At 39.5% G+C, this 23,544-nt stretch overlaps 3 protein-coding genes and 1 long non-coding RNA gene across 6 annotated transcripts; 2 read left to right on the top strand and 2 right to left on the bottom strand.

The window, feature by feature from the left end:
* The first annotated feature begins 47 nt into the window (after positions 1-47).
* LOC110851087 (neurotactin) lies at positions 48-3,764 on the top strand. The gene is made up of 5 exons (XM_035853004.1): positions 48-1,301; positions 1,763-1,968; positions 2,035-2,233; positions 2,326-2,569; positions 2,637-3,764. The coding sequence occupies exons 1-5, from the start codon at positions 1,093-1,095 to the stop codon at positions 3,735-3,737; spliced, it is 1,959 nt and encodes a 652-aa protein (XP_035708897.1). The 5' UTR covers positions 48-1,092; the 3' UTR covers positions 3,738-3,764.
* A 1,848-nt stretch (positions 3,765-5,612) lies between these two features.
* Positions 5,613-7,245, bottom strand: LOC110851088 (WSC domain-containing protein 1). The gene is made up of 6 exons (XM_022098724.2): positions 7,001-7,245; positions 6,725-6,904; positions 6,505-6,647; positions 6,233-6,430; positions 5,929-6,116; positions 5,613-5,861 (listed from the first exon to the last, which is right to left on the bottom strand). The coding sequence occupies exons 1-6, from the start codon at positions 7,120-7,122 to the stop codon at positions 5,658-5,660; spliced, it is 1,035 nt and encodes a 344-aa protein (XP_021954416.1). The 5' UTR covers positions 7,123-7,245; the 3' UTR covers positions 5,613-5,657.
* Positions 7,246-7,493: 248 nt separating this feature from the next.
* On the bottom strand, positions 7,494-23,214 carry LOC110850643 (LON peptidase N-terminal domain and RING finger protein 3). Of its 2 annotated transcripts, none has more exons than XM_022098118.2 (4): positions 22,770-23,214; positions 11,023-11,690; positions 8,974-10,293; positions 7,494-8,856 (listed from the first exon to the last, which is right to left on the bottom strand). In XM_022098118.2, exons 2-4 carry the CDS (start codon positions 11,660-11,662, stop codon positions 8,573-8,575), a joined length of 2,244 nt encoding a protein of 747 aa, XP_021953810.1. In that variant the 5' UTR covers positions 11,663-11,690; positions 22,770-23,214; the 3' UTR covers positions 7,494-8,572. The 2 variants fall into 2 exon arrangements, with proteins under 2 accessions (XP_021953810.1, XP_021953809.1); XM_022098117.2 differs by lacking the exon at positions 22,770-23,214 and adding an exon at positions 13,584-15,372 and having other exon boundaries at positions 7,498-8,856.
* On the top strand, positions 15,277-15,780 carry LOC118436045. Of its 2 annotated transcripts, none has more exons than XR_004835153.1 (2): positions 15,277-15,400; positions 15,520-15,780. It is a non-coding gene; the product is annotated as an uncharacterized LOC118436045 (long non-coding RNA). The 2 variants fall into 2 exon arrangements; XR_004835154.1 differs by having other exon boundaries at positions 15,311-15,416.
* Positions 23,215-23,544: the final 330 nt, after the last annotated feature.

The raw sequence follows: 23,544 nt of genomic DNA on the forward strand, positions 1-23,544 counted from the left end.
TAAATATTTACCGAAGAAACAACACGGCATTAAGTCTGAATTATTTATACCTACTTGAAATGCAATTGCGTAACTATTTGAACACAGGAATTCAAACAGATTGGACTTTGATTTAAATCTTTTAGTGGCAAAAAGTATATGTTCAGCCAAACAAACCAGGACTGACGAAAAGTAGATTTTCATAAGGCGTTTCTCTCTCCCTCGTGTTGACAGCAATTCAACGCATCGTCTGTCAACTCATCGTCAAGTGAAAGAAAAATAAATAAGAGACGTTGACACAGAAAGGCACGAGCCAAGCAGAAAAATCGAGATTTTCAATCGTCTCGAGTTTAGAACCTGGGGTGATTATTGTGCAATAATTGTCTGTCACATCGCAATCCTGGACGCAGACTTATACAAAGTTTTAGATACGTACACACGAGGACATGATCATGTAAACTAATCGAGAAACTAAAAATACTCAACCCTCTCCTGGAAATAGAACGCTATGTTTGTAGACTGTGAACGAGTAGCAGTTTTCTTGGGTGGCTTCTGCCTCGTCTTTTGTGTTCAAAGTGATTATGCAACCAACTTCTCTTAAGTGTTTTTAAAGTTTGGGGTTAAAGAGGATAAATGTGAAACGCAGGATATTCTTCATCCTTTCTTTCTCTGCTTTGACTTTTGCGAGCTGTTGGAGCTGACACCATCGACATCATGATCAGTATTTCTTCCCCACCACTTTGCAGAATTTCTTCCGTGTGGGTCTCATTTTCTGCTCGTTGCCTCCGTCTCTTTTACTCCTGGTCATGTCGTCTGGTTAAAGTTGAAGGCTGGCTGATAGGCTTCTGTTCTTGCTACATTTCACGTTTCCTGTTGATTTAGTGTCTGAACATTGAATTTTACTGCGGAGGTTCTACATACATATGAACAAGCTTGCGCGACAAGGACGTGAGACGCCACCAGTGTGAAAAAAAGTCGTATGGAATGGGTTGACATTAAGACGTTTCGAAAGTCTGCTCATCTGTGTCGAAACTTATTACGCGTTGTTGTCAAGTCTTGGAATCAATGTAGTTTTCAGAGTCAAAGTTTCCAAATATTTTCTGTGTTATCATCATGGTCAATCCTTCCTCGCATAAGGGTAACATGAGATCTCCACTTTTTCTGAAATTTTTTGCACTGGCAATTTGCATTTTGGCTGGGATATTAATTATACAAGTTGTAATTTTGGTGAGAAACGCTGCCTTCGGCGGTGCAATTTTGAGACGAACGGTTATCGAAGGGAATTTTGCGACTACAATTACATCATGTGGATTCGTTAAAGGGTATGCTGCATAAAATCCCATCCATAATCGTGTTTGTATGTATGTACACATAAACTTGTCGACATTACACATTCATGCATAATCTATACGAGACATCAACCCACATAATTTGCATCAGGTCATGAACAAACAACAAGTATTTATGGCACACGATTGTATTTTGCATTTTTTCCTGTGAATTTCAATCAGCAAAATACTTGTATCTGGTACAAACAATCTGATTACAAAGATGGGGCATTCTTACAGATTTACATAAATACACACTCTGTAAATTCTGTAACAAAAAAAAACAAAGTGAAACGTGCAGACACTCATTTTCTAAATTTTTGTGTTTCTCACAACTAAATCTTACAAATCCATCTTGAATTCTTGAGCACCACACAAAACCCCAAAAAACACGAAGGAATGTGGAATCTTAATCCGCTTAGCTGACCTTACACAACTTTCACTGTAAATTTCAGATTAGTAGTGAACGAGAGCTATGCATTTCTCGGGATTCAGTACGCCCTGCCACCACTCGGAGGTCGACGCTGGAACAAGGCTGAGGTCCACGAGGACCTGCGCCACTGTTGGAACGGGACGTATCTCGCCGTTGAGAGGAGAAAGCGATGTTGGCAGTTTTATCGGAATGGAAGCTACGACGGGGCCGAGGATTGTCTGTATTTAGGTGGAATTTTGTTTTGATAATTCTGAGCATGAAAAATTACAAATGGCCAAAATTACTCCATTTTAGACATATTCACCCCAAAACTTGACTATTCAAGTCCCCTAGACGTGATTGTCTTTCTGGGTGGGGACAGTTTAAATGGTGGGGAATCGATGGAGCTGCAACCCTCTCCCGAGTTGGCGAAGGAGAGGAACGCCGTATTCGTCTCGGTATCGATAAGGCGTTCCGTCCTCGGATTTCTATCTCTCAAAGCGTTGTCAGAAGGGTGAGATTTGCAACTATTTACTCAAGTCGCATGGAATGCATACGTAGAATTTCAATAGATAAACTAACAGGTAATTCATAAAAATGATTCAGATCCCCTTTAAATTCATCCGGAAATTACGGGATTTCGGACCTTCTCGCAGCCTTGTTATACATTCAACGTAACGTTCGTCACTTTGGTGGAAATCCAGAAAGTGTGACAGTTTTCGGCCATCAATCTGGAGCCACGATACTTGGAGCGTTGCTTCGTACCAATTATGCATCATCATTATCATCCCCATTGTTTCACAAGGTTTGGATGTCCGGAGGACAGTTTCGTGAACCTGTAACTTTAGACGTATGTACAATTTATTGCAATTTCTATGCAATATTCTGCCTGCTAAAATTTTTTTGTTGAATTACAGCAAGCCTATGACGAGAATTTGAAATTTTTCGAGTATTCCGAATGTGACAGTGTCGATTGTCTATTTAAACTTTCACCAGAGGAAATACTTGAAGGTGTTCCGTACAGCTGGAGGCAATTTCACAACGAGTTTGGTCACTCGTTTGAAGAACGTTACAAACATTATTGGCTGATTTATGACGGTCATATTTTAAAAAGTCAGGACACAGAATATGACAAAATGCATGACGAGCTTTCTATCAAAACTAGTACTCCGTTCATTCCCGTCGTTGTGGGGGCACCACTTCATGTCGATACGAGTTCTGAAATGCGATCACTTTTGGATTGGAACAGCACGGCAAAATATCGCAAATACTTGGAATCCAGTTTTGACCCCCATGTCGCACATGAGATTTATCGTCAATACAATCGTCCAGACTCCAATTACTGGCAACAGTTTTCCGCAGTTCTTTCCGACTATCATACCATTTGTCCAATGTTGCACTTTAGCCAAACATATTTGTCTAAAAATCTAGTCTTCAACTATTTAATTTCTCACAAAGGGAAGGGTGGGTTGGCACAGCCTGGGTCAGATATTCAAGCCATTTTCAACCTTCGTACCATTACACGTTCACCAAAAGATATCAAATTTAAGGAAAATATGATCTCGCTTTTTTATTCATTTGTAAAAACTGGAAAATTCCATGACACGAGTGGTGCTACAAGTAAAATTCTCATGGTGGATGATAGAGTAGGTCATGTTCAGGATTATTCGCATTGTAATTTTTGGACAAATTATTCTGAGAATCATTCTAAGAATTATTCTCAAAAATCCAATTCAACGATAACGGCAACGACAACGTCCACTACGACCACGACAATGTCAACCTTGATTGAAGAATTTGAAGAATCGAATAATACGTCAACATTGATTGAAGAATTTGAAGATTTGAATAATACGTCAACATTGATTGAAGAATTTGAAGATTTGAATAATACGTCAACCTTGATTGAAAAATTTGAAGATTTGAATAATACGTCAACCTTGATTGAAGAATTTGAAGAACGGAATAATACTACAGATGTTGCAAATGTAAATGTGACAAGTGGCGAAACCGATTAAATCATTAAGATGTCAATAACTTGTATACTTTTGTTTTAAATATGCATATACAGTGTCGGACAGATGTCTACGTCCACATAGTCGCGTCAATTTCATTTTCAAATTGTCACTGAACTACTGAACCAATTTTCATCATTGATATATCTAATTATCACAAATTTAACGTAATTTCATAAAACATATGAGTTATTTCTGAAAATTCTGGGAAAACTGAGAATCATAGTGCAGAGCGAGAGAGGATGAAATTTGAGCGGACAAAAGTCTACGTCCACTTCACTTTAATTGTTAACAACAAAAATCTCTCCAATTTATAAAATCAGGTAACTTAATAAATCTATCAATAACATATGCCGCATTAATTTTTAAATAATTTTCTTCCAGAAAAATATGATGGCGTCGACACGCAAGGAAATTCCTATCGCTATTCGAGATCTTGTCATTCAGGACTGGAAGGGTGGACAAAAAGGGGGGCTGTCGCAGAGACAAATAGGGACCAAGTATAAATTAGCAAGGACAACCATCCAGACAATCATTAAGAACTTTAGAGCTAATGGTTCAGTCCAAAACAAGGTCAGAAGTGGTCGAAAACCGATTTTGGCTCACCGAGAAGTACGCCACGTGCTCAACAAAGTCAACGTTACACCCTCACTTAGTGCTCCAAAGCTATCTACCGAGATCAAGGAGATGTTCGACAAACAAGTTAGTCCTAGGACCATCCAAAGAACACTGAACAAGGGAAATTTGAAATCCCACAGAGCAGTCCGGAAGCCTCTTATTGTACCGAGGAATGCAACCAAACGAGTGAAGTTTGCCAGAGACCACATTTCCAAGCCACAAACATTCTGGGACAGTATTTTATGGACTGACGAGTCAAAGTTCAATGTCTTTGGGTCAGATGGGCGTCGTAGAGTGTGGAGATATCCAAAAGAAGCATTGAATCCAAAAAATCTCAACCCCACAGTTAAGCACGGCGGCGGGTCGGTAATGGTGTGGGGATGCATGGCTTCAAGTGGGGCAGGAAAAATGGAATTTGTTGACGGAATTATGGACCAATACAAGTACCAGGGAATACTTGACGGCAATATCCAGGAATCTGTTCGAAAACTTGGACTTGGACGACGATTTGTCTTCCAACAAGACAACGATCCGAAACACTCTGCCAAGTCCACCATGGAATACTTCAAGAAAAAAAAATTTCGAAGCTAGAATGGCCTCCCCAATCTCCAGACTTGAATCCCATTGAGCATCTGTGGGACCACATTGAAAGAGAAATAAGAAAACAATCTTTTTCAGGAATTCCGGGCCTTAAATCCAGAATTCGTGAAGTTTGGGAAACCATTTCTGAAGATGTGACCAAGAATTTGGTAAACTCTATGACTCGACGCCTTGAAGCCGTCCTTAAAGCGAACGGAGGCCCAACCAAATATTAAAAATTAATTGTTATAACATTCCTTATAAATTACAGTTTTTTTTGTATGTTTTCTCTTACTGGACGTTGACTTTTGTCCATCCAATTGTTTTCATTTTGAATTAAAATACATCTCTGGCCTAAAATAAATTTTTTAGCGGAAAACTAATAATGTGCTATGAAATTACGTTAAATTTGTGAGAATTTGATATATCAATGATGAAAATTGGTTCAGTAGTTCAGTGACAATTTGAAAATGAAATTGACGCGACTATGTGGACGTAGACATCTGTCCGACACTGTATCATCATATCTGAGGTGATTACAACACAGAGGAGCTAAGGTCGTCACATTATTTAATACATAGCAATCTTTCTAAATGCAAGACTTTCACCGTCATTCATACACACATGTAATAGTTTTAGTAGGCGCACAGTAATGACATATGTCGAAATTAATGCTGAAAGTTTGTTCCGCAAACAACTTTAAATATTTAATCCTCGCATCTGTCTTTATCCATTTTTTCCAACACATTTCTCACTGCTATTTCTATAACAGGAATACTTATCTAATGGGATTTGTTCTTTGCCGTATTTTAACAGTAATTGATTTAAATAATTAATCCCATTGTCAATTATTAGCCTCGCTTTAGGCGGAGGGGGTGAATTTATTTTCCAAACTGGTGGCTTCCGATGAAACGAACCTTCGACGCTTTTCTAAAAATAAAAAAAATAGATTTAGCCAACGCATTTTCAAAAGAAAGCATCATTATTCATTGTGTACCAAAAAACATTCAGAATCCATTCGTGAATCATCCAATGAGAGAAACTTTACTATTTTCCGCACCTCCTTGACCGTAGAACTGACCAGATTCTCGTAATGAATGACCAACAAATCTACAGGCGATTCGATCCAACTTTTTGCCAAGATCAGCCAATCTCGTGTCGAGTGTAGGAGAAACGAGGGCCACTCTAAACCGAAATAAAATAAAAACATGTACTTAACGCATTTCAATCTAAGTATTTTAATATAAAATTAACATATATGTAGGATAGAAAATTTTTAAAAAAATCAACATCATGACAACCTTTTCTGTTAAACGTAGTCGGAGAAGCCCATCCGGTGTGTCCAGATTCCATGAAGTCAACAAATGACCTCGTCGCCGCGACGGGTTCCCGTATTATAAGAATTCCTCGTTTAAACGGTTGAGCAGAGTCATACTTTACATGCAACTTTTGCACAATTGTTCTCCCCGAACTCCAATCCTCCTTCTCCCCCAAAAAACCTAACTTGGCAAAATTATCATAATATCAAAATTAATAACCTTCAATGCCATTTTAAAATTAATGCGAATAATACCCCGAGCGTACAATGTGTGATCAAAGTACACACTACCAGTAAAAATACCAGTCGCAATTTCTATAAGATGTCGAACCCACGTATTTCCACTTCCTGGATAAGAAACTAGCGCAGTCAAGGGAAAAGTGTCTTCCTCACACAAACTGGAATTGAAAATCTTGACAAATTTTAGATTCCCGTAGAAATTTTATATGCAAAAGTTTTATTTTTTTAGGGCAACCTTGTCGTATAGTTTGTACAGGCGAGGAGACGTGGAAAACTTCTCCGAATTATAACTTTCTGACAAATAGGATAGTTCAACTTTTTGTCATGATTTATTGGGGTGGTGGACAATTCTCGTTTTTTATTGTCTGAATGAATAAATTTCTGAAGTGCTGATTCCGATTCTGAAGTATTTTTCCTTTAAAAATTAAATAAACAATTCCTGATTCAGGACTAATTTTCTTAATTTATTCAGTGAACTGCTTATTTCCGTATTGAAGAAACCTCTCCTTACCAATTTGAACTCTTATCGTTACTTGAACTGGATAGTATGCAAAACGCCGTCGTACAGCCAACCAGACCTCCAACAAATTTCTTCCAGAACTTTGTGTTGTGCATGAATTTGTTGGACAGCATTTTAGCACTTTTATGACAGCTGCTGTCGCTAAACAAAAATTTACTGCTTCAAATAACTATGCAATTTATGACCAAGACGAATGATTAAGATGCAGAGTTATAAATACAGCGTAAACAGAGGGTATTGACTTGGAGTCTCATGAATAAGATAATTAGAACCATTTTCAACGCATTGAAAGGTATGTTCATCATCACAATGCCGGAGTGGTCTAAAAAATGCAAGAAATCGTACGCGAATTTGAGACAGCAAAATGCGAGTAAGAAATGTATTCATTTATTTAAGCAGTTTGGAAGTGTATAAAAATCAAAGTTTTACGAGATGCTGTGATCATTGATCATTGGATGAGCATAAAAATGAGACGATTTGAGACTTTATTAGGATAAAAGCTTGTTAAATTTTTATTGTTGAAACAAATATACAGTTCATAATCAAGTCATGGAGACATTCAATTGGAACATAAATATTTCTGAGATGTTATATAAATATTTGTATGTCACATTTTTTGCAAGACTCAAGACTACCTTAAATACTATCACAATGATACAGAGGCTGATCGACTAGATGAATGCCTCTTTTTTAATCCGGTCATCGCCGACAAACTACATTTCGACCGATAACCCGGAATATCACGTTCCTTTCTTTCTCTCAGATTGACTCAAGTTCACACCTACGATTACGTAAAAGATAAAATAGTGGAACGTAAGTGCCAAAAATTATGTTGCATAATAAATCTTCCTATTGCATAATCAGAGTAAAATTCGTTCAAGCATATGGTCATCTGTGCTACAACTATATGTAACTCTAGCCAGATAGCAGTCAGTTGTTCCTTCCGGGTAGGTCGGTCACACACAGGTACGCAAAAGTATAGAACAAGTGCCACATTTCAAGGTCATAGATTGAAAGTTTTTCTACTGAACAGTCTTATTTGCGTAGCAAAAGTGTTGCAGGTACAGATTCAGTGATTTTTAAAAATTTTGGAGTCGGATTATTCGTTTTTTTTTCGTTATCATCATTCCACACGCATAGCATAAGAATATTTCATTCGTAAATTGCTCTCATCAGACAGAATCCTGGAAATATATTTTTTTACACTTTGGCCAAGGCTAAACATTGACGACGACAACCACCCACATTCACTAACCGTACAATCCACCATTAAAAGCTTACTGAGAAATTGACATGTTTAAAAGGATATACAATTACTACTACAATGTGGCAATAATAAATGTAGGCTCAACCCACAACAGGTCACTCTTGATACTCATCAGCGCTAATCAGTCAGTCGGACACAAAACACAAACACAATACTAATGCTACAGCTAATAATAAAAAGACATGAGAATGCTCCAAACTAATACCAAATAGTGATGTACTATTCGCCGCCATGATGATAAAACATACAATATTTTTATACTATATATGTATGTACTTCATATTTTTGGTTAAGAATTACGTCAGCCTTGTTTTCACATAGCGCAGTACTTTCTGGATACTTTCTAATCTCTTGTGTAGACTATTCATACTCAAAATTGCTAACTGAGCCTTGGCGTCGAGTGGAAGAATCGCGAGTAACCACCACGTCCAGGCTGGTCCTCCCACAACATTCATCCAGTCTTCTTCAGGGGAGGGCATGTTTCCAAAGTGAGTAATGATTCGTTGACGAATTACTGCGTCGATAGACTGCAGCCAGTCGTTAGCATCCTTAAACACGTTCTCATGACACTCCCGTAAGCCTGTCGAGGGTAAAAGACCATTAGCAATGATAATTATTTTTTTCTTCGCTCCAAGTACCTCGAGAAACGAGAAATGGAAAACAATGGTTATGTAATTTGTAGTCTTATGTAACTTACGACTTCTGTCCACCTCTTCGACTGGTTTGTCTTCAAGGAACTCAATAGTAGCAACGTTGTAGCCATCCTTTATACACTTTTTGAGTACCTTGAACCGCCGGACGCCCACCGTGTTGACGACGGAGCGTCCATCAGGAAAATACTGAATGTTTCGGATCTCCAACATTGTTCCAAAATCCCCATAGTTGTGATCCCCATCTTGCAAGTAGCAGCACATTCCGAACCTTTTGCTCCCTGCTTCCATACATCGTCGAATCATGAGGCGATAGCGAGGTTCGAATACGTGAAGCATGCACGGAACCGTGGGGAATGCCATGGTGCAAACAAAAATCGGAATTTCCGTCTCCTTGTTTTTCCCACACAGGCTCCCGTCCGCCAACTCCTCCAAGTGCTGGTTGATCCGGTCCGCATATTCTTTGGGGTATACTCTGGATATCAACTGTTCTAACGTGTGGGTCGGCGCGTGTCGACGATACGCCACGCAGGAATCCAGCGCCGTTTTGCACAGGGGACAAGTGGGGGCGTGGTCAAGGCAGCGCTCCAAACAACTCCTGCAGTAGGTGTGACCGCAGATGGTGGTAACAGGTTGGTAGATCAGTCGATAGCATAGGCTACACTCAAAGTCAGAAATGGAGATGGTGGACTCATCGAGAAAGCGATTGTTGGTGGGCATGTGTTTCTCAAAATTGGCCACCTCTGACACTGCCAAAGTAAAGATGTGATGAAGTCTCGTAGCCACGGGTTCGTGACCTAGTCGACTTGGGTGAGTAGGTGTTCTGCCTTTGGAGCGGTGCAGGGAGGAGAGTTCTTTTAATGTTGGCATGCACTTTCTGCTGTCCCCTTCCCGGAAGTCGGATCCTAGACTTTCCTCCCCACTCTCACCACTCGAAGAGGACGAGGAGGAGGCATAGTCTGGTTCGCAGAGCTGGTCGACAGATCTCCGCTTCTTCTGGTCGGGGTATGGAGAATATGATGAGATGGGTTCCACTACACGCCGTCGTTGAGAGAGTTTGGCAGCGGTGAGGGCGGATGAGAATATTTTGAGGAGAACTTTCACCATTTCATTCTTTACGAAAACTAGGGTGGAGTCGTCGTCCTGGACTTTGGTGATTTTAACGAGATAAATGCAAAGAGTTAGAGTGCACAGAGCGTCCTCGTAACGACCCAAACTGTCAAGAATAGCTGCCTTCCGGAAATAACTTTTGAACCAGAATGGACAATGTTTTATCGCCAACTCGGCATCCTCCAGAGCTTCAATGCATTTCCCAAGCACCCACAGCGTGTGGGCACGGTTACATAAGGACAAGTGATCGTAAGCACCTGGAAAAAGGGAGGAATATAATTATGAGATCTTTCTCGTCACATTTTTACAGACTTGTCGTCACCAGTAAACCTATTACATGATGTACAAAATCCCATCAAATATTTAAATTGAATCTTGGGTTTCTCCCACTTAAATTGTATCTGGATTTTTTGCTCATGCAACGAAATGCGAGATTATTTTTTCCAACTACTACTCGTCGTATGCAGGATAAATGTGAGACACGAAACGTAATCAAGTACTAAAATGCTGTTCTGCATGAAGCAAAAGAAAATCAGAGTAAAAACCTCCCCAGTTCAGACTTGTGTAGGGAAAGAACTATCCAAATATGTTGACCCCATTTATTTTATTGAACTATCCGATGATTTTGTACCAAATCATGCGGACTGCATATTCTAATGGACTTCAACCCCTTAGGTATATCTAAATACCTTTGAGTTTGCGTATGAAGCATTTTGATATTTAAACATCGTATTGTCTAAATTCCCTAATCATGCTAAACTTGGGATCGTCTACTGGTCATATCTTTAATCGTCGTACCAAATTTCAACTTTCTACAATTTTATAAATTTGGCGCAGAATGCCGCATCCCCTTCGGAGGCAGGTCCCCTAATATATGTGCCTATCAAATTTGGAGATATTTTCGCTATCATAGGTTATCGAAGGAGACAGACGGTCATCAAATTTATGGGTCTTGCTAAAATTAAAACAACAAAGAGTTTACTTACTTAATTCAAGAGCGCTATTATAACTCAGCAACGCCACGTTCATATTTTCTTGTTTGAACAGTTCGTTCGCCTCATTTCTCAGGGAAATTGTCTTCTTTTGATTTGGCCAGACTTTGTCCGTTATCGACATAAGAAGAACATTTGGCCTCGTGTCATTAATGTCCACATCGTTAAAGCGGTAGCTACAAAGTCTGCATTGATGTCCTATCGATTCCTTCAGCAAACACTGCTTGCAATAAGAGTGCCCACACAGGATGGTGTGCGGTTCTTGCACCACGTCAAAACATATCGGACACGAAAAGTCTGCCAATTTAAGAGGAGACTCCGTAGTTTCTGATACAGTCTTTGCATGCATGTCCACAATCTTCCCGGTGAAGGCTTCGACCAATTTTTTGATTTCTTCAGATACGATATTCGGTCCCAACGCACGATGCAGTTGAACCAGCAGACTCATGGCTTCCATAAAGCAGGTGATGGTTTGCGAACCACCAATATGCGAATCACCAATATCCACACCCTCCCCCATTATAGTCGTCGTTGGGGTGAAAACTTTCTCCGCTGGCCTCACCGACTTGACGGCCAACGTCCAGTCTAGTAAAATTATAGCCGTATTTGCTACTTCGTTGTTGAGGTCCGTCATGCTGCTCGCGTATCACTGGATGTTCACACTGGAAAATAAGAAACAAAAAAATTCTCAATCTCAAGACCGCTCGTGGCTTCTTCTCCCAATCACTGCCAGGCGAACAATGCGAGCGTTGAGTTTATTAGTGGCAGCCGTTGCAATGCAGTAGGGACAGTGAGTGGACAAGTTTGGAGTTTTCCACACACCGCACCACACCGGCTGCTGCTGATAAGTTTGTTCAGCGGAGAAAGTGTGGACGAGAGAAAGAGAGAAAACAGGAAGGGATTGACTTAAAGAGGGTCGTGCGTGTTCTAAGAATGACGACGACGAGAGGAGCAGAAGCCAATCTGCAGACCAAGTGATCTGATAGCTTCAGCAGAGATACTCAGAGACAGTCATGCCCTATTAATTCGGTGTACGGCTCCTACCTCGTCAATAGCCGCCCAGCAAATGACATGACCGAGTTGTTGTCGTGATGAAATCTGGAATTGCTATTGCCCAACTCAGAAATGAGATCCACTTTCAATCAGACAAAATGAGTTGTTATGTGTATGGCTGGATGGCGGAGGAGAAAGTACCAGTCAGTTATTGCAGTGATTATGTAAGTGGGTAAGGTGGCCCCGAGGATGGGTGGTGGTGGTGAGTTGGGAGAATTTGCACCACACAGAGCACTTGTCGGATTGGGTATGCTCAGAAATTGTTGTTACCCGGATTTATTGCTTCGGGACCCCCATTGCCACCACCACCACCCTCCTGACTGAACTACCTTACGCGTAAGTATTGTGGGTTCTTCTCTATCCCTAACATTTCCACCGACTTGCTCCTCTCGCACGACATAATAATATCCTGCCTGCCTGCCGCCCCTGGACCTGAACGTCACTAGCCGTTTTATAATCCTCTTTTCTCCTTCGTCACAATCAATACTCAATTATTCTTTCACCTTACATAATTTTGCTCAACGACAACGGCGGCGGCGACGACTTTCTCCCGAAAATATGATGAGCAGCTTGTCTATCTAACCCTCTAATCAGTCACATCGTCATCTCCATCACGTCGTTGCCATCGTCGGGAAACCCACTTGGAAAGGATGATAATGTTACAACCATCATAAATTATGATTCATAATGCACCTCGGAGTAATCTGTCATCAGGAATATATTTACTTTTAACACAATGCCAATCTAAGGAGAGGGGGGGGGGAAATGTTATGACGTAAACATTTTTCGGTATTGCCAATAATAAATTTAATCTTTTTATATAACATTTTATATAAATTTGCACAACAACATGCCCATTTTTGCACACATAACCTCTCCATTCTACTATATACTATCTATCAGGAATTATGCGAAAAATGGGACAGACAGACAGAGATAGATAACACCACGCCACACATTGCAGTCCTGGAATGAATTAATGAATGAGTGCAAGTTCAGAGATTATGTAACCTCGCCAAAAAATTGTTGAGCCAGGATAACGTGTAATAATAAATACCATAGTGTTTTGAAGTGCTTAATGTATACCTTCCTTGCAAACTTTTATGACAAAGATGTCGCATCAACGAGTTACATAACATAATATCAGCAGCACTTTTGCCAGTTTCGTCGCCGCCAGTCCCTCATGGTATTAGTTACTCCACGCAGATTAAAATGTGCAGTATTCAGAATTTAATGTATTGCAAGTAACAAAAAAAGATGAAAGAGTTTGAAATCCAATTCTGTCATTCCACTTACGTAGTTTTTCCTACGTAAATTTTGCCCACCTACATAACCCAACAACTCCTGGTGATGCACGAAAAGGGTACAGCCCACACACTCACTCAATACACCTACATATTCATGGAAGGACCTATGTGCTTAACTAGGTATTGACCTAGGTACGGTCGAAAGGCTATCCATAAAAGAAGCCCTTAAGTCTGTCCAAAATTTGAGAAATTTACCTGGATTGATCAAGTCGAATAATTCCTTCAAATTCCGTCCTCTCACTTTTGCTAAAACGATAAAATAATACTGATGGTCACCACCAAATAATCTTGCACATTCCACACAAGTAAGAACTGCTGACGACTTAGTTTTCCATCACGGGGAAAGTATGGTGGTGAAAGTTGCGCGAATTATGTGATGAGCTACACATATGTAGTGAATGTGGCTATACTGCGTTCCACAAAAGTATGCAGGTTGGTTGTGCAACTAATAAGTGTGTCACACAGATTTCTTGGTTACATTGGCTGAGTAGTAAATCAACACAGGAGATGACGACGTTGTTATATAACAAGTGTTTGCGAAAAATGTTACGTAAACTAAAAATTTTTCCACTTCAACTCACGGAAGTTTTCTTCTTACGTGATAAACTCTTCAGTTTTTTTACCATTAGGCACTTGAACCACCGTCCCAGTTAAAAAAGGTATTGTTAGTTAGTTATCTTGCTAAAAGAGGAGAATATATAAGAAGATCCAAAAATGGGAGAATACATGTTACATAAGAAAATTATTAAGGTGATCCGATTTTATCACCGTTTTCAGAATATGTATGTCGTTTTAATGTACGATTCTTCTTTTTCCATGTTACAGAGTTCGTTTCTTCTTCTCACGCATAGTAATATTTCTTGAAGTTGTTCATCTAACTAAACCGAGGTTAGCATTGTTGCTGCGTTGTGACAGAAGAAGAAGGAGAGAAAGCGACCTAATATCGCAAATTAGAAACCCTCTCGTGAAACCACTATTAAATACTTGTAGGTTCAACCTCGTAGTCTTTGTTATTATCCTTGAGAATTGGAACAAATTCCGTACAGGAAATTATCACGTTTCAGGTAGAAATTGTACAACAATGTTTCACCACTATTACTCGGAAAATAGTACAGTTTTGTTGCGAGTAAAACTTCATGGTCAACTTTGATTTTATTTACTTCAGGTATGTAGATCTTTCCGTGTGATCCGGTACATTATAGCTCGAGCACATTAGTTGAACGATAAAATAAAACGGTTGCAATTATAACGTAAAAAAACACTGTCCACAACTTTGCAACAATTAGGTCCTTAATTGTGAAAGGAATACTACGACGCCAAAATAAGAAGATGATGCTGTTCTTGGGAATCCTTGGGGTACTCAAGTCCCCATGAAGTATGTAATCCCACAACGAAGCACTCAGTACCGTTTATGTCGTGGCAAGCCTACGTTCCACAAAGTCCGTTTTGTGACCACCATTCCAGTACCTCAGCTGGCGAGGCGTCAATAGATAGTAATTCGGACAAACGGTTGGTGTTTATCCAGTCGAGGGATGAAGTTAACCATCCAGAGGTACGGTCGACCATTCTCTAAAGAGAGAACTACTAACAACGTGATCAATCAGCCTTCCTCCTTCATACATAACATCCACTTTAGCAAGAGTAAGTAAGTAAGTAAGCAGTGGTGGTGTGGGCCCATGCAAATAATCGCACTTATGTAAGTCGCTATACTGCCACCACTACCTCCTATCCTCTCTGTTTCTGCTCACTGCTAAGGGGATTCTCTTGAATTCTGGTATGATGTGGACGACATTACGTAAAGCAACCAAGTCGTGGGGCCCCATCAAAGTTCTCACCACGAGTTTTATAACAGGATATTGATCCATGCGTTTTCCTCCACGTGCATTTCCCTTCGTCCCTGCAAGGCCCTGGGCCTTCTGAACGCTTCGGAACACCTTGCGTCTGCATCGGCATGCATCCACCACTCCCGGAAAGGGTCTCGGTGACCTCTAATCTCTCCAGAAATTCGCCAGGTGTGCAAATTCCTTGGTAAAGATTAACGCTATTTTTGTCGGAAAAAAATTCGAACAAAGGGCAAAGTGTATGTATTTTTGATGTCGAATATACATACGCGGCCTTATCATCCCTACAGATACATAATGTCAGAGTTGAACTCAAGGACAAGGACTCTTATGCATCCTCCTCATCATGATGATCGTCATCCAGTCGTCTATTTATTTTTGAGAGTGCTTGTAAATTCCAATGAAACCAGTTGAAGAGATGAAGTCATACTCGTTCGTACAACAAAGTATAAACTCCTTGAAAACCTTTTGTACAAGTGGCTCAATTTTCATGGGAAAGTAAGATAAACTTTGTACCGGAATAAATAATAAAGCTTTCTTCCTCTCGTCTATACTATTGCGAATTTACAAATGCAGAGAGTATTTTGATTATACTTTCAAATTGGTATTTTTGCATGCCTTGTTGTACATAAGTGGCGAATGACGTTGTTTCCAGGAGCAAACGGCAGTTTATGGTTTAGCAGTTGTAGGATTTTACGGTGGCTAAGAGACTATCAAAAGATGTTAACTTTTCAGTGTGCACGCTTCTGAGATATTTTACTTTTTTATAGCCCCGTGTGTGTTTTGAACTAGTTCTGACTTGACGACTACTACTACGACACGGCTCACGATACGGGGATTTATATAATGTGTCAAATTCTAAAGTTGTTGGACTGCTCGTTACACAACGTGCGTTCTTCGAAAAAGATTCATTCTTATGATAATTAGCGACAAAATGTGTAAAATGTCGTGGGTGCTGGTAGTGCTGTTATTATTATGTTACGTAAGCCGTATAACTTGCACGGGTGAAGAAGCCATCCACCCGTAAAAGTTGTTGTGCGTTACATGACACTGCTTAAAATTCTGAATGCATGATTACATCCAATTAAATAACTTCCTCCAGATTACTGACCTCTCACTTGCTTATTGCCAGTTGTACACATACAACTTTTGGTGGATATCGTGGTCTCATGCGAGTGAATCCCATACTCGTTCTATTCCAGTGTTTGAACAGGCAATGGGATATTTAGCAGGGAGTGAGAATGAATGACGGATGACTCTCAAGTTAAATCGGATAACTTGCTAAATAATGCTACGAATTTGCACCACGTACACAAGTACATAATGCATCCACTCGGTCCGTCCGTATACGTTTACGTGCATAGCTGATGATGATGACTTATGTAACTCCAAGAAACGGCATGTTGTTTTCAAAAGTTACGTAAGATGACTTATGTAAATAAACCAGTTTATATTATTATATATACATGCGCCATAGTGAATCCACTGCTAGCCAGTAGATTCAATGTTGGGTGAAAGTTTTATTTAACGGGGATATACTTTAACTATTTATTACGTGTTAATATAACTGAAATACATCGTGGGTATTAATATATTTGCATAGGCTGGATGACACACGTGACGCTGTTACATAAGAAGACATCTCATGTGAGAAGAGCTGGCGTGTGCACCCATTTTAATTAAGGTGGACCAGCAATTGTACTATTTAGTCTGTAAACCGTTCGTGTCATGTCAACTATCCCACACCTGTGTCAACCTGCCTGGTCTGGTGGACACCTTATTTTGCAGCTATTTATTTGGAAAAGTATACAGTGTTGTCATTTATGTAACAAAAAACTGTACATGTATTTATGTAATACGCACTCAACATCAACATTAGGTAATTAATTGTAACTGATTGAATAACGGATCACTTTTGTACATAATTCGTTATTCCCAGGAGATTGATTACATTAGGATTTGTCATGATGATAACATTTATTTAACTGTTTTTCTTTGTTTTAAATAAATAGTAGAAAATCAGACTAGGTATTTTAAATTGAGTGAGGCCTTGATTATCGAACCTCGCGATTTGTCACGGTGTCTTTGCAAATATTTAAATCTCTTAACCAGACGATTCATACATTTTTAACATTCTTATTTTTACCTAAAATCCTCTCATGTTTCAGGAATTCCAGACATCTTACGTATTCATTTCAACCCAGTTTCCCAGTCATGATAAAAAATTACTGTCTTTTTTTCGGGTCATTTAAATGCAAAGAAATCTCCTCATTATTTAATTTTGCATGACATGTCCAAGAAGAATAAGAATATTTCGTAATCTTATTGGGTTGGTTATTGCTTATACTCCGCTGGTTACATAACTTTCCACGACTAGAGTGAGAACCTAGCTGGAGGAAGAATTATTACAATCTGACCATCCACACATGCCAGTGACCGCCCCTTCCGAGTAACAAAACAAGAAAAAATAAGTCGCAGAAAGAAAATTATAATCAAAAGTTGAAAGCATAAAGAGTTTTCGTAACTTCGAAACCCAAGGTTTTTTTTGAATTTCTGTCTGAGATGGTGAAAAGGAAAACTCGTGGCTTATGCAACTTGTGATTTCCTTGGGTATTTTAGCCCATTTGGAAACAAAGGTTGCATAAGTGTGCAAAAAACTCGTAAATAAGCATGGAGACGGTTATTAAGACCCTGCCTGCTACCGCCTAGGGCCAAAAAAGAAGGATGAGATAAGACCGAGCTGTGTTTTATTTTTATGTATTTGCTGCCACCATCATCATAAAAAGAGTGAATACGACTGGATTTATTAATTGTCTTGGTGCATGGCTGAGTGAATATGCTCAGGTCAGCTATTTAATTAGACACGAGGAAGCCTAATTAAACCTAAGCACTTAAACAGATGTATTGTCGAGCTATATACGCCGCGGACAACACGACTACTTACTTATGTATGTACCTTATTACAGCATCGCTGCTTACATAACACAAATGCATTATGGCCAGAGGACAATAAAATGCATGGAAAAACATGAAAGTATGTAATAATAATGAAAGCCAGCGAGATATTTTTAATTATCCGAGAAATGTTGGGGCTGCGGTTGTCTCAATTATCAAAAGGCTTGTTTGTTGCCAACATTAATCTGACCTCGGTCGGATCGGTTGATTGGATGAGCAAGCAGAAAAGGAAGGACGACGCGGATGATGATGGGAAATGTTCTACTTTTTGAGCATTTGGTGGGTTTCATAACTGAGAAGTAAATATGAGTGGAATTGAGTGTATTATGTTCGACACGTGTAATTACTATTTGGTACATAAGCTCTGCTTTCTTTTCCTTTTCAAAAGGTTTCTAATGACTTCAAAGCTGTAATTAAAATAAGGTTCAAAGCGGGAGGGCTGCCCTGTCACTAATGCCAAGACTTATGAATACATACACATCGTATGTACACGAGCCGTACATAAATGCGCAATCACTCATTCGCCATAACTTGGTGGACAACAACAATTCCCCAAACGTTTCAAGTAGCTTAATCAAACAACGCGAGGAGTGCGTTGCCATATCCGCGAAATTACATTACACAACCAAAATGTTACCCAACCAGTGTTGCATAAAGTAGGTAAGCCACATATATAACTCAACTCCTGGGTGTGGAGCGTGTGGAACCGATAGTTGTCAAAGTTGTTGCGAGCTTATGAAACCAGAAATAGATTAAAAGTAATTCGGTGTAACGTGCGAGCGATAAAATTAATGCTCATTTTTTTCTCATTTTCCATACAGTAGGGGCAGAAACGACGACGATATGTGTGACACTTGAGACAGAGAATTAATATGGTCAAGAGAAAATCTCTGTTTCTGTTTCTGTTTCTCTGTCTCTTTTCTGCCCCCTGAACCTGTTTTCCTTCACAGAAGAAGAAGAATAATATGCAACAACCTACCAAACAGTCAGCCCGACCACCACTAAAACCCAAATCCATCTAAATAAATTGTGGACATAGAGATAGAAAAAGGGTTACGAATTTGGCAGCCTATCGAACGAGTGAAACTTGAATGGCACCCCATGACGAAGCTGCCTTATGGAAGTTTGACTACTATTGCAACAACAATATCCAGCAAATGCAATATTATGAAATGTTAAGACAATGCAATAAACTTTATCGAGAAAAGTCCTCCTCCTTCGTCCGTGAGTGACATGATGTGAATGTTTATTATTACAACAATACAATGGTCATGCAACACACGGGATCTCCTCCTCCTCGTCGTCGTCGTCGTCATCTTCTTCTGTAAGTCTTTGGCACATGGAGATATTTATTTTTTTATGATTAGTCACTTTTACATAAACTGCAAAATACGTCTCGAATTTGGCAAACAAAATCATAACGACTCAACAATATATTATGTACATGCATGCATGCAAGGTCTGGAAATGTTTGTTAATAATAATATGTTATGTATTATGTATTATGCAGACTTATACAAATGGTTATGCTTATGCACACCACAAGTTATTCATGATTTCATGAACGGTTTCAACAACATTTATGAGGATATATCTATATGATGGGAATTATATAAGAATCCGACATCCATATATTAAATTGAGTTTGAAACTTAATCTACTATGTGTTCGACCTACCCACCACCGGATGGACTTTACGTAATTACCTAAACTAAACCACCACTCGTCGTCATCGTTGACATCATATTTTAAAATTAGCATCAAGTTGGTTCCCTACACCTTAATTAAAATCTTGTGAGCCCGTCCTCTCGGGTTCTTAATGACAGATATCCATCCGTATACATAAATCCCTGATTGCACGCATTGATGAGAAACCAAGTGGGTGACAGATTTAGGAGAGGACGATTATCTCCACTCACTCACCTCGTCATTATGCAAGCTTATGTACGTACTTTCAGGTTACATAGAATTTCATGAAATGTGAGGAGGTGGAGTAGTCGTTTTTCAAAATTGATCATAAACATCACCATCAAACGGTTACTTATCATTATGCATTATTATACATTTCCCAGCCTCCAGGCTCACCGAGTATTACTTTATTTTCCAACCAGCCTCCTCTTCCAAGCACCTACGTAGGTTTAAGTAAGTGGTGCGGAAGCCGAATTAGAAATTGCAGGGCTGAAAGTACATAGAAATTGCTGACTGATTTTGACAACTCGTCGTAATGGATGTTGATTATGATTTCGCTACTACTTCGTAGATGATGTCCAGCCTTCTACTAATGACTCTAAATGAGCAACCCACCTACGTACTCGGCTATTTTGAGCATGTGGAATAAATAAAAACACTAAAGAACGACTGATATGCGACCAATCCGATTGGATTTGCACACAATTTGCAAACAAGAAAAAAAGAAGCCGTCTGCAAGTTTGTCTGACCCCGAACTACCAAACCATCCGACCAACCAACCAAACTCTACTCAACTCATTTTGACATTTTACATAATCTGTTGCATTACGTATTACCACGATCAATGACAATGCTTGGATGTACTATAGCCAGACTTTCCTCCAAGTATTTAGTTGTATTTGTAGCGCATTATGTGCTTATATTGGCGTTATGTAACCCACGCTCTTCTTGCTTCGTCATGCCGCTACTGCCGATGCTGCCAATGCAATGCTGCTGCTAGAGATAGATATAAATGTTTATGTATGTATATATAACTTGTTGACACCGCCACAATAAAAAGCGATGATGATGAGGGATCATAATGATGATGTGAAGCGCGTCTCGTCATGTCATGGATGATGAAGTCTGTCTCACACACAACATTGTACTTCTGTATTAGTCGCCATGAGTTAATTGTGTAATTGTTTCATTTTTATGGCAAAAGGCAGCTAGCAAAATCCTTCCATGTGTCTTGCCTTGCGTGTTGGTTCAAGTACGGGAGAGGTGATAAATGAATCTGGGAAATGACAGTTGCATTGCATAATCCATGTAATTGGGGACATTACATAAGTCACTTGCTTTTTCAACACCACCACCAAAACCTTTCCGTAGCACGCTCTTACTTAAGTTTTTTTTCCAGGGAAAAAAATAAGGATAAGGAGCAGGAGGATGGGTCGGTCGGCGAAACGTCGACTTGGCTTTCACGATTTAAGTAAACCAAGTCAGCATTAGATCAGATTTATCCGACTGCTCAGGAGAGTGTGCGGTACGAAGAAGGGAGCAAACTTATGGTTACGTTGCCTGCGTCGAAGCAAAGCAACCCAGCAATAATAGGTTTTTTGACGCTTCTTCTTCTTCTTTTTGGCTGTTTTACGACCATGATTCTGATGGTGTTGGTAATATCGCTCCTAGCAAAAGCAGGCAGGAGATGAGTGAGGTTATGTAAAGTGGGAGAGTAGAGCAAACAGTCGGTGTTACATAACTTTAACTTGATCCACCTCCTCGCCACCAAGTAAACTAAACTGACTGAACCAACTTTTATATGTACATACAACACACGTAACCATCATCGTACCGCGCATCATGTCCGTCGAGGAGGTTATAGCTTAGTTGACCATTTGCCCCCACGGACCGACCCACCACCAGTCAGGTAGCCAATTTATTACTGCGTATCCATCCCTCTAGCCTGCACCTTATTACTTATTACAAAAACACTAAAGCTCTTCAAGTCCTTTGCTTTGACGACCTGCCTGCCTGATAGTACGTACGTACACACTACAAATAATGAGGACTGCTACACTGGACTGGACAAAAGCATACCTACAAGCACTTTGATGCTTAAGTCTGTTTGGGGACGTACCATTTATTCCAGTCAGATGCAGGTTAGATGAGGAATAACGTCATGATTACATGATGTTATTATTCCTATAATTATGTTATATAAGCAAACATTTTCCTATCTCAGCCTACCTCGACCGCACATATATGACAGGAGCAGGAACTGTGTGGCAGTATATTTATGTACTAAATACGTACGTACGTGTGTGGTGCAACATTGTGAACTTTGATGTGAAATGGATATGATGATGAGACTCTTATGTCAACTTAATTATGCTTCATTCTGGACTATGAACGAAGGACGACAATGACGCCGAGTAGTCCTCCTCGCGTACTCATTTCCTCTCTCAAATGAGATTGACATAAAAAATTGCAAGCCTTATTCGTTTTGTTGTGCTTTTTGTTATTGCTTTTCTCACAACTACTCACACACACACATGTACCACGGCTGGCTCACATGCATAAGTAAGTAAGCAAGCGAGCGAGAATGTGTACATAAATTCGGCAATAAAACTGGTTAGTTGATATCAAACAAAGAAAGGGTTGCATAAGTAAGTACACAAAAATAATATTGTGTAAAAGAAGAAGAAGGAACTGCGGCATGCCCGAGGAAACCGGACGAAACAGGATTGTTACAGAATAACCGAGTTATATAACAACGTCTTTTTTATTCCATGTCCTTAATTGGTTACATTAGTACAAGCAGGATGGATGGATGGATGCCAGTCAATTTATAAGCATGCACATTTTCCTGCCATGTATTTATGACCCCATGCAAGAAAAAGTTCTAGTTACTTACATAACTTCCACGACCACGATCCCAGGCTGCCTCTGCTTCTTCTGCTGATAATTGAAATAGATTGTAATGTTCCTGTCACACACTTTCTCGAAAAAAATTCAGTTAAAGCTGTGTCCTGTCCGTTTCACTTGGCAATTATTATATAAACTTGAAGAACTTGTGCACACAAATGTGCTTATGCACACACTTGTTGCTGCTGTACCGTATATACTGCTTGACTTTTGCGTATGTATGTACATTTATTTACTTGTGTACTTTTGTAAATCTTTTTATTACTGCCATTTCTGGTGGGTTATGTATTCTAACATAAAACTAAACTTGAACTACTATTACTGCCCACATGACACACCTCTGGGAATTGAAATAATGATCTCATGCTCAGAGTTCTTTTGCATTACATAACCAACAATTCTCAATTCTCTCTCTCTCTCTGTCTCTTTCTCTCTCTCTCTTCTCCATTAAAGTGCACATAATGCGATGTTGGTGTATGTCTGAAAATTTTCACGGTCTTCGAATGTGCTACATTATTCTGTTTTCGACGAGGACGACGACGACGACAATAATATGAAAAACAATTCGTTTCAGTTGATTTGATGGACTTTTTGTGTAACTTCTCTCTCTCCGCTTTACTTTGCGTAGACCCTTTTTTGCGATGACGGAATACAGATAGGAGGGTTGGATTTCTTGGGTTATATAATTTGGCAAAATGCAAACCATAAGACCAACGTCACCATCACCATCATCTCTTCTAATCTAACCAGTGAATATAATGAGC

Source organism: Folsomia candida, unplaced genomic scaffold (genome assembly GCF_002217175.1).
Source record: "Folsomia candida strain VU population unplaced genomic scaffold, ASM221717v1 Fcan01_Sc006, whole genome shotgun sequence".
Lineage (NCBI taxonomy): Eukaryota > Metazoa > Arthropoda > Collembola > Entomobryomorpha > Isotomidae > Folsomia > Folsomia candida.